General features: G+C 35.3%; 1 protein-coding gene across 1 annotated transcript in view; it reads right to left on the bottom strand.

Moving 5' to 3' along the window:
- LOC116095125 (rho GTPase-activating protein 20-like) overlaps positions 1–6,197 on the bottom strand; it is a 12,770-nt gene extending 6,573 nt beyond the window's left edge. The window contains exons 1-3 of the mRNA XM_031376675.1: positions 6,109–6,197; positions 4,176–4,357; positions 2,024–2,173 (exon numbers count right to left, since the gene is read on the bottom strand). Of these exons, the coding sequence (XP_031232535.1) occupies positions 2,024–2,173; positions 4,176–4,294 (269 nt within the window). The 5' untranslated portion in view covers positions 4,295–4,357; positions 6,109–6,197. The remainder of the gene's footprint in view (positions 1–2,023; positions 2,174–4,175; positions 4,358–6,108) is intronic.
- Positions 6,198–12,163: the final 5,966 nt, after the last annotated feature.

Genomic DNA, 12,163 nt, shown 5'->3' on the forward strand with positions numbered 1-12,163 from the left:
AAAAAAAAAAAAAAAAAAAAAAAAAAAAAAAAAAAAAAAAAAAAAAAAAAAAAAAAAAAACCTCTAAATGGAAAAATTAGCTGTATTAGTCCAGTGTCAATTCCAGACCATTAATAAACCTAGCAATGAATTAAAAAAAAATAAAAAATAAGAAAATAATCTCACAGTCTTGTAACAGAATTAGATGTAGAAATAAATGAATTTAAATTGAAAAAAAAGAAAAAATATTATTTCCTTAAGTGAATTGTCATACAAAACAGGAGGTCCTAGAAACTAGTGTTTCATCTGTGTGAGTCATCACATTAACTCCTCTGGTACAAATAATAATAAACCCACCACTATTTCACTGTAGCATGTAATATTCTAATTATAGATGGACTGAAGATGAATTCCCAATGCTAACATTTTGTAACTGCAAATTATATGTTGAATGAGATAAAGCTAATTGATATTTGACACATTCACCGTGTCTTATAGTCATCAACATTTCTTGTTGATCAACGATTTTCTGATCTAAAAAGCAACCCTTCCCCATGCTCACAACCCTATGTCAGGTATAGGTTTTCCACCTGTAAGCTAATGTGTACCTTGATTCCACTTTCTGAAAATAATTATCTATGCCATAAGATCTTTCATTCACAGAATATTCTTTTCCGTTTTTCCATGGTTCTAACATTTATAACTCAAGCTGACTTCCTATGGAACTATGAACTGATTCTTGCTCAAACACTGGCACATTCATGTTTCTACCATTAACTGCTCACCCACTCTATTCTCTGCCTACAACCATTTTTATCAGAATGGTGGATTATGCTTGTGCACCTCAACCTACACACACACACATCACATCACATCACATAATACTAAAGGTGGCATAGTAGGAAATAATAAAAAGTGACATAGCAGGGAACCTTATAGGTACATGGTGATATGTAGAGGCTGGTTTTGACACTTTGATCAGGAACCTGCATGTGAACACTGAAGGTCCTTTTCTCCAATTGGATCTTAATCAATCAATAAAGATCCTAATGGCCAATTAGCTAGGTGAAATAAGCAGGACTTCCAGTTTTACTATAGGAAGGCTACCACATGCAGGGAGGAGAAAAAGATTCACCATGCTAGAGAGGGAGAAAGAGTCACCAGTCATGTGAGATCTAAGGTGTATTGGCCTTTGGCTGCTTCCCCAACTGGCCTGGGGTAGCAGGCGGGAGACTGGAAACATAAGCAAGCTGAGGGTAGATTTAGGGTGCTGAGTGAGGACTAAGGTGACTAAGCAGACAAAGTTGAGGGCAGATTCAGAAGTGTTGACCTGGGATTGAAAGAAGGGTAGGAGAGCTGAGGAAAGCTTAGAAGAGCCATTGTGCTAAGGCATATCAAAATGAGCTAGTGTGTGTGTCTATCATCTGTGTATCCAATGGAACATTATTCATTGGCCTTTATCCTTATCAGTTGATCATTAAACAGCAGTGATACACAGACATGCAAATACTTGAGTATTCTATGAGTAACTATTTTTATCTGTTCAATTAAATACTATTTTTATGGAAATTAAATGGGGAGTATTAGAGGTATTGGTCAAATTTAGGTATACTATGCCAGTAGTACTAGAGAGAAATCAATTTGTGTGTTTTCAAAACCTAGATAATACCAGACATTATGGGGAAAAGAAAGTGGAGGATATAGTAAGTCCTTGTTTTGGCCACATCCTACTTACTTAGAAGATAATGTATGTACCTCCATTCTGCCCCAAGAATCTTGTGGAGACCTGATGAATATCTCAAATCAAAAACTAAGGCATATACATACATGTGAAACGTATGTTATGAAAAGTATAAACAAACTGTTGTCATCATAGAAGGCGAACATTGACGTTGGCAACCTGTATACAATCAAACTAAACTGGATTCTTATTTTGCAAACATTCTGGGTAATTGGTTTAACCTGTGAATTATGAAGCATTAAGATGCCCCACAATTTCTATAGCTATCCTACTGTGAATACAGGTCCAAAGTGTAGCTCTTACCGAAAGGTGGCCACAACATTTCCAGTGGGCCAAAAGAGGTAAAGAGTCTTGCAAGTACAGGCTGTGTTGTTCTCTACTAGGTCCACATCATCTACGGCCCACAGGTAATACAGTGGGATGATACATTTTATCTTAGACTTTTTTTTATTCCTAGAAAGAGAATCAAATATCTCTGTTAGTTTGATACTTAACATGATAATACAGAGAAAGATTCTCCACACTTTGTAATATAACATGTAACAGTCAAAATACAAGCATATTATATAATATTTACTAAAGAATACACATGCACACTCACACACAAACATAAAAACACTTATCTCAATCATATGAAACATTTGTTCTTATATTTTCTTTCCATCTGAAAACACCTAATCGTACAAATACATATACATATATATATATACATATATATGCATATATGAGCCAAAATTCAGAAGAAATGCATAAACCCAAAACCTCTAATTCTAATATGTCTGATATTAGGTAATATTCCTTCAAAATGAAAATAATGACAATAATCTCTTAAGAGATTAATAATTTTCTTTCCGTAATATAAATGTAAATCTCAAAATTGTTTTACTTATTATCTCTACACAGCAGAAGCAGAACAAATATATGGTCTTTCAAGAAATCCATTCAGTTTAGTTTCCTTTACTATCAAATATCAAAGAGAATTTCACTTACTAACACCAACTACACTTCAAAGGCACACTATCAGCATATATACATTTTTAATTCAAATGAGTCAGTTACTTAGAGGAGCCAGACAGGAAAGAGGAAGACGCCCAGGAGCTGCTGCTAGGGCAGGCAGCTGCAGTTGGAGGGGCAGGCGGAGGCTGAGAAGGGAGGGGAAAAAAATGGAGGTGGTCCCAAGACAGACCAGACTGACCCTCCTTCCCCAGTCCCAGAACTACCCCAACGCCTGGTCCACAAGCATGTGCTAGAGGACCCAGGACGCACCTCCTGGCTGTTGATTACTATCTTCTAAATAAATGTGAGTATTTCCAAGTGTGGACTGAAGGTGAGTTGAGTAGAAATGACAAATCAGATGACAGAGTGATACACAGCCAGGCCATTCACTTATTTGGAGCCTGTATCACTCAGACACTACCATTTTCTATGCTGGAAGCTTATGGTAAATGATCAGGGTTGAAAGCCAAATTTACTCCATTGGTTGTATCTACATTGTATAGAAGAATTCTCTTCTGAAGATTTCATTTTCTCACATTTTTTGAAGTGGATATTCAGGAATATTATTTACAGATGACCAGAAAGTTTATTCCCCTAAGCTGAATAAAATAAAGTATTGACGTCTGTCTTTAAAACCATTTACGAACTTATGAGAACATACCTTGAATCATTTACTGGATAATGTCAGTACCAACTTCATACCTTCTAGAATAATATGAAGGCTATGATCATGGCCAGTGGAGATTATGTGTGATGTGGTCCCAGAAAACTCCTCTGCGGTCATGAGTTACAATGCAACCATGTATACGGCTTCATTCAACCACAGCAGTTTTCTCTAGTATGTGCAGAATCACCAAACAAGACCTAGTGCCTGCAGTTTTCCTTGATTTGTGCAGAGATAGGAGCTGCTTCTCATCCCTTCTACTGATTTGGAAACTATAAGGTCACCAGGCTTACATGTGTTGCTACTTGTGTGCAAGGATCATAATCAGGGATTCCCTCCCCTCTCTTGCTGCAACAGTCTATCTGGAAACAACAAGCAAGAGGTCACCTGATTCTCATGTTAAATATTTTCTTCTGAGAACATGTCTCGCTGTATAGTCCATATCAATACTCATAAGTCAGCTTTAATAATAGTAGAATCACTGGCATGTGCTTGCACATCTGCCGCCTTTTCAAGTTTGTTGTTATTCTTTCCCCAAATTGATATAGCAGGATAGCACCTTAAATAATTCATTTTTAAAAAATGTGTCTAAAACTTTTGTCAAAACAAATTGAGAAATGTATAGGGAAGTGTCCACCAAACCTCATCCACGGTAGAAGAATAAGAAGTTACGATCATGAAGTAATGAAGAACAATCGTTTTTTTTTTAAAAAAAAGAAGTATTTTATTTTTGTCCAAAAAGGCCTAATTAAAGTATAGCTCTAATAGTAAGAAATGCTTTTTGCACATACTCACAGGTTACTAGACACAACCAAAATATCATTACATAAGGATAGATGTCTTTTTTTCTTTTTCTTGCCGCTTGTGAGTTCCACAGGGCCTTGGCACAGCAAGGTTCGATGTAGTCCTTGCATGTCTTCCTTATCGGGGAATTTTCCATATAGAAAATTTAAAATATTCCTATTCCAGATCTCCACCTAACAGAATAAGTGTTCAGTGGATAAGTTACAAGACCAATGTTCATACTGAATTTTAAAGAGCTCATGATATTAAAAAACAGTAAATAAAGTTGAAAGAGAAGATCTGAGGAATATTATAGCAACATTTACAATGATAACAGTTAATGTGAGGTATACAAGTATGAAATTCAAAATAAATAACTATGTGATGTTAAAAGATAAATGTAACTTAAATGATATGCTAATGGGAAACATAGTAAGAAATTAAAAAGTTAATTTTAGAATGCTTTTTATGCATTGTAATCATTGTGCTTAAAACAATTGGGTTGCACATAAAAATACTCTCCCATAACTTGGACAGAATTTTTTGTTTTAAGATTTACAGAAACTGTTCTCCTGTATGCTCAAAGCATAAGTCTCCTCACCTAATAATGTTGTTTCTACAGAAGAATAGTACTAAATATTCCTACTATGATACCTTTTCAAGAAACCACTGCTGAATTGAGAGTCTGCTCATATGATCTCAAGGAATCAGGAGAGAACACTTCCTGATACGTTTAGTCTATCATTAGAAGCAAATTATTTATAAAAATACCTTTTCCGTGGAACCTGGAAAGGAGACACATTCAATAGACTTGAAATTTTATTTTGCCTTCCTATTTCTGAACACCAAACTTGTGACTGCAGTTGGTAGACAAACTACTGAAGTCTGAGGATTCTGTAGTAGTCAGGCTGAAGGACCACTGTGATGTCATTAGTCTGTGGCTCATGCCATCTGAGAAAGTGACACATGGATTTTCCTTCCCTTATACTTAATGGCTTCATTTTTTTCTAGAAATTGTTGAACTGAAAGTCTTTGTAAGGAATAACATTTTCACAACCATACTTATGTATATGAAAGTTATATAGGTGAGAGTTAGAATATAGTCAGATGGATGATAGATAAGGAATAACATATTTTCACAACCATACTTATGTATATGAAAGTTATATAGGTGAGAGTTAGAATATAAAGTCAGATGGATGATAGATCAATAGACAGATTGATAGCTACTTTTTTGGTAGTTCTTTACTAACTATGCACATACAATTTGAATACTAAAACATGTTAAATGAATATCATGCTGTCAAAAACATATATCTTTCAAAGATATGTAGAGATACACCAGCTTTTACATAGAAATCATTTAAGACCCATGAAATTCAAGGAGTCAGGAGGAACAGCAACCAATGCTTATCATCACACACACCAAACAATAATGTAAAGATATTTTACAAAAGTAATACCAATTCAGTTTCATAACATTCATAATTAATAGTAAATGAACATATGTGGAAGATGATTCATTTCTATCTGAATGAATATTAAAATATTTAAAAGTTTAAAAAAATATCTAGGAAAAAATAACAATTTGATGAGAACCAGAGAGTTCATATCATTTAAGTTGAAGTCTGACCAGTTTCCAAGAAAAGTTTGTGTTCATAGTAGGTACAAACAATTAGTCTAGAAAATATTCCTCTCTCATGTACAGAATAGGTGTTTTTTGAAGACTTATACAAAGCATTCTCCTGTAAGCTTAAAATATACCTCTTCTTACTTGATAACTTTGTTTCTTTAGAGGAATGGTACTGAATATTGCTAATAAGCAACTTTTCATGAAGCCACTGCCAAGTTAAAAACTAGTTTACCAGAACTGGAAAACCAAGGCAGAAGACTTCCTGATTCTATTAGTCTATCATAAGAGTCAAATTAGTTATTATGTACATACCTTTACAGTGGAGCCTGGAATCGAGAAACAATGGATGAGAATTATGACTTTCTTTCTAGGCAAGAAATACCAAACTGAAGACTGCAGTTGGTAAACCAACCACTGAAGTCAGGATGCTTTGGTAGTCAGGGTGACAGGCCATTGTGATGTCAAAATTCAAAGGCTCATGCTATAACTGACAGACAAGTGCATTGCATGTCCTTCAATCTTTTGGCTTTAAAAACTTATTCTTTTAACAATAGTTGAACCATAGGTATGTTTATTAAATAACAGATTTTCAAAAAAATATATGTGCTAGATGATAGATAGATAGATAGATAGATAGATAGATAGATAGATAGATAGATAGATAGATAGATAGATATCAGTAATAACACCTGTTTAAGAAGAGGAGGAATTATTTACAAAACTTTGTGAAATGCATATTAATTCCCAATATTCTCAATACCTAATTTTTTTAACCTATCAAAGGTATACTTGAAAATTCAGCTTCATTAATACTGTGAACCTTAGAGACCAACATGCAAATATCAGAAGAGACTTTAAAAATGAATGTGCTTTACTGAATACACCCAGAAAGCTTCATCCCCAGGGAGGTCAGACAGCATTGAAGATTTGTATCTTATATTTCCCATCACAATATTGCTTATGTCAGATTCATGATAAAGTATAACATACATTCTTTAAATTAATTCTATCATCTACAACTTCACTATAAAACCCATTTTAATAAATATAAAATGTGAATCTGTTTTTTGCTATTATTTAAATTTTGCAGTTTAAACAGTACATCTTTTCCTTTTTACAGATGAATCATTATATTTTCTTCCTCCTTCCTTTTATTAATTATAGTTTCTTTTCTCATACAACACATTCCGATGGTTTTCCTTTCCTCTACTCTCAGAACCTCTCCAACCTACACAAACACACACACACACACACACACACACACACACATACACACACACACTCACACACCCCTCCTCCCACATCTGGATTCAGTCCATTTCTTTTTCTCATTAGAAATGAACAGGCTTCTTAGAGATAACAACATAATGTATCAAAGTAAAATACAGTAAAATAAAATGAAAACAATTATATTAAAGTTGGACAAGCTAAGCTAATGGAAAGTAAAAGAGCCCTAAGACAGGCAAAATATTCAGAGACTCACTAGTTTACACATTACTAAAATATGTAGAGAGGATCCTTGTAGACTCATGTAGGCCCTGTCATTTGAACATGTATTCCCAAGAGCTTTCTGCCAGCCTTTTTTAAATTAGATATTTTCTTTATTTACATGTCATACGATATATCCTTCCCCAGTTTCCCCTCTGAAAAAATTTAAAAAAAAATGAAATAAAAATAAAAACAAACAAACAAACAAAAAAAAAAACCAAAAACAAACCCATGTTTACTGCCTCCTACCCCTGCTCTCCACCCCACTCTCTCCTGCTTACTGGCCCTGGCATTCCCCTACACTGGGACATAGAACCTTCACAGAGCCAAGGGTCTCTCCTCACATTCATGACCGACTAGGCCATCCTCTACTATACATATGCTGCTGGAGCCATTAGTTCCACCATGTGTACACTTTGGTTGGTGGATTAGTCCCCAGGAGCTCTAAGGGTACTAGTTAATTCATATTGTTGTTTGTCCTAAGGGGCTGCAAACCCTTCAGCTCCTTTGGTCCTTTCTCTAGCTCCTTCATTGGGGACTCTGTGCTCAGTCCAATGGATGGTTGTGGGTCTCTACTTCTGTATTAGTCAGACACTGTTAGAGCCTCTCAGGAGAGAGCTATATCAGGCTTCTGTCAGCCAGCACTTGCAGGCATCCACAATAGTGTCTGGATTCGATGATTGAATATGGGAAGGATTCCCAGGTGGAGCAGTCTCTGGATTATCCTTCTGCCAGTCTCTGCTCCATAGTTAGTCTGTGCAACTCCTTCCATGGCTATTTTGTTCCCCCTTTTAAGAAGGAATGAAGTATCCACATATTGGTCTTCCTTCTTCTTGAGTTTCTTGTGGTTTGTGGATTGTACTTTGTGTATTCTGATCTTCTGGGTTAATATCCATTTATCAGAGAGTGCATACCATGTGTGTTCTTTTGTGATTGGGTTACTTCACTCAAGATGATGTTCTCCAGATCCATCCATTTCCCTAAGAATTTCATAAATTCATTGTTTTTAATAGGTGAGTGGTATTCAATTGTGTAGATGTACAACAATTTCTGTATCCATTCCTCTGTTGAGGGACATCTGGGTTGTTTCCAGTTTCTGGATATTATAAATAAGGCTGCTATGAACATGGTGGAGCATATGTTCTTATTACATGTTGGAGCATCTTCTGGGTATATGCTCAGGAGTGGTACATCTGGCTCCTCTGGTAGTACTATGTCCAATTTCTGGAGGAACTGCCAATCTGAGTTCCAGAGTGGTTGTACCAGCTTGCAATCCCACCAGCGATGAAGGAATGTTCCTCTTTCTCCACAATCTCTCCAGCATCTGCTATTATGTGAGGTTTTTATCTAAGCCTTTCTGACTGGTGTGAGGTGGAATCTCAGGGTTGTTTTGATATGCATTTCCCTGATGACTAAGGATGTTGAACATTTCTTTAGGTGCTTCTCAGTCATTCGGTATTCCTCAATTGAGAATTCTTCTTTTAGCTCCATACCCCATTTTTAATAGGGTTATTTAGTTCTCTGGAGTCTAACTTCTTGAGTTCTTTGTATATATCGGATATTAGCCCTCTATCAGATATAGGTTTGGTAAAGATCTTTCCCCAATTTGTTGGTTGCCATTTTGTCCTATTGACAGTGTCTTTTGCTTTACAGAAGCTTTACAACTTTATGAGGTCCCATTTGTCAATTCTTGATCTTAGAGCATAAGCTATTGGTGTTCTGTTCAGTAAATTTTCCCCTGGGCCTCTGTGCTTGAGGCTCTTCCCCACTTTCTTTTCTATTAGTTTCAATGTATCTGGCTTTATGTGGAGGTCTTTGATCCACTTGTACTTGAGCTTTGTACAGGAGATAGGAATGGATCGAGTTCCATTCTTTTACATGCTAACTGCCAGTTGAGCCAGGACAATTTGTTGAAAATGCTGTTTTCTTTACACTTGATGGTTTTAGCTCCTTTGCCAAAGATCAAGTCTATTCTAATTGATCTACCTGCCTGTCACTGTACCAATTGTAATAAAAAATGTACCAGTTTTTATTACAATTGCTCTGTAGTACAGCTTAAGGTCTGGCATGGTGATTCCACCAGAAGTTCCTTTATTGTTGAAAATAATTTTGGTTATCCTGGGTGTTTTGTTGTTCCAGATGAATTTGCAAATTTCTCTTTCTAAGTCTGTGAAGAATTGAGTTGGAATTTTGATGGAGAATGCATTGAATCTGTAGATTGCCTTCAGCAAGATAACCATTTTTACTATATTAATCCTGCCAATCCATGAGCATGGGAGATCTTTCTATCTTCTGAGATCTTCTTCAATTTCCTTCTTCAGAGACTTGAAGTTCTTGTCAAACAGATGTTTTACTTGTTTAGTTAGAGTTACACCAAGATATTTTATATTATTTGTGACTATTGTGAAGGGTGTTGTTCCTCTAATTTCTTTCTCAACCTGCTTATCCTTTGTGTAGAGGAAGGCCACTGATTTTCTTGAGTTAATTTTATATCTAGCTACTTTGCTGAAGTTGTTTATTAGGTTTAGGAGCTATCTGGTGGAATTTTTGGGGTCACTTAAGAATACTATCATATCATCAGCAAATAGTGATAATTTGACTTCTTCCTTTCCAATTTGTATTCCTTTGATCTCCTTTTATTGTCTAATTGCTCTGGTTAGGACTTCAAGTACAATATTAAATAGTTAGGGAGAGAGTGGGAAGCCTTGTCTAGTCCATGATTTTAGTGAGATTGTTTGAAGTTTCTCTCCTTTTAGTTTGATGTTGGTTACTGGATTGCTGTATATTGCTTTTACTATGTTTAAGTATTGGCCTTGAATTCCTGATCTTTCCAAGACTTTTATCATGAAGGGATGTTGGATTTTGTCAAATGCTTTCTCAGCGTCTAATGATTTGATAATATGTTTTTTCTTTGAGTTTGTTTATGTAGTCAATTACGTTGATGGTTTTCCATATTTTGAGCCATCCCTGTATCCCTGGGATGAAGTCTTCTTGATCACAATGGATGATAGTTTTGATGTGTTCTTGGATTCGGTTTACAAGAATTTTATTGAGTATTTTTGCATTGATATTTATAAGGGAAATTGGTCTGAACTTTTCTTTCTTTGTTATGTCTTTGTGTGGTTTAGGTATAAGAGTAATTGTGGCTTCATAGAATGAATTGGGTAGAGTGCCTTCTGTTTCTATTTTGTGGAATAGTTTGAGGAGTATTGGTATTAGGTTTTCTTTGAAGGTCTAATAAAACTCTGCACTAAATCAATCTGGTCTTAGGCTTTTTTTGGTTGGGAGACTATTAATGACTGTTTCTATTTCATTATCAGATATGGGACTGTTTATATCATTGATCTGATCTTGATTTAACTTTGGTATCTGGTATCTGTCTAGAAAATTGTCCATTTCATCAAGGTTTTCCAGTTTTGTTTAGTATAGGCTTTTGTAGTAGGATCTGATGATTTTTTGGATTTCCTCAGTGTCTGTTGTTATGTCTCCCTTTTCATTTCTGATCTTGTTAATTAGGATACTGTCTCTGTGCCCTCTAGTTAGTCTGGCTAAGGGTTTATTTATTTTGTTGATTTTCTCAAAGAACCAGCTCCTGGCTTGGTTGATTCTTTGTATAGTTCTTTTTGTTTCTATTTGGTGTTTTAGCCCTGGGTTAGATTATTTCCTGCCTCTGACTCCTCTTGGGTGAATTTGCTTCTTTTTTTCTAGAGCTTTTAGATGTGCTATCAAATTTCTGTTGTATGCTATCTCCAGTTTCTTTTTGGAGGGACTTAAATCTATTAGTTTTCCTCTTATGACTGCTTTCATTGTGTCCCATAAGTTTGGGTGTGTTGTGGCGTCATTTTCATTAAACTCTAGAAAGTCTTTAATTTCTTTCTTTTTTCTTCCTTGACCAAGTTATCATTAGTAGAGCGTTGTTAAACTTCCATTTGTATGTCAACATTCTATTGTTTATGTTTTGATTGAGGAGCAGCCTTAGTCCATGTTGATCTGATAAGATGCAAGGAATTAATTCAATCTTCTTGTATCTGTTGAGACCTGATTTGTGACCAATTATATGGTCAGTTTTGGAGAAGGTACCATGAGATGTAGAGAAAAAGGTATATCCTTTTATTTTAGGATAAAATGTTCTATAGATATCTGTTAAATCTATCTGTTTCATAACTTCCATTAGTCTCACTGTGTCTTTGTTTAGTTTCTGTTTCCATGATCTGTCCATTGCAGAGAGTGAGGTGTTGAAATCTCCCACTATTATTGCCTTTGGTGCAATGTGTGCTTTGAGCTTTAGTAAAGTTTCTTTTATAAATGTAGATGCCTTTGAATTTGGAGCATAGAGGTTCATAATTTCGAGCTCATCTTGGTAGATCATAACTTTGTGAGTATGAAGGGTCCCTCTTTATCTTTTTTAATCACTTTATGGTGAAAGTCAATTTTATTTGATATTAGAATGGCTACTCCAGCTTTTTTTGAGACCATTGTCTTGGAAAATTGTTTTCCAGCCTTTTATTCTGAGGCAGTGTCTGTTTTTGTCACTGAGGTGGGTTTCCTGTATGCAACAAAATGTTAGGTCCTGTTTACATACCAAATCTGATAGTCTATGTCTTTTTATTGGGGAATTGAGTCTGCTGATATGAAAAAATATTAAGGAAAAGTAATTGTTGTTCCCTGTTGTTTTTGTTGTTAGAGTTGGAATTGCGTTCATGTGGCTATCTTCTTTTAGTTGTGTAGGAAGATTGTATTTTTGCATTTTCAGAGGTGTAGTTTGCCTCCTTGTGTTGGAGTTTCCCATTTATTACCCTTTGAAGGGCTGGATTTGTGGATATATATTGTGTAAATTTCATTTTGTCATGGAACATCTTGTTTTCTCAATCTATGATAA

This window comes from Mastomys coucha, unplaced genomic scaffold, assembly GCF_008632895.1.
Source record: "Mastomys coucha isolate ucsf_1 unplaced genomic scaffold, UCSF_Mcou_1 pScaffold17, whole genome shotgun sequence".
Classification (NCBI taxonomy): Eukaryota; Metazoa; Chordata; class Mammalia; order Rodentia; family Muridae; genus Mastomys; species Mastomys coucha.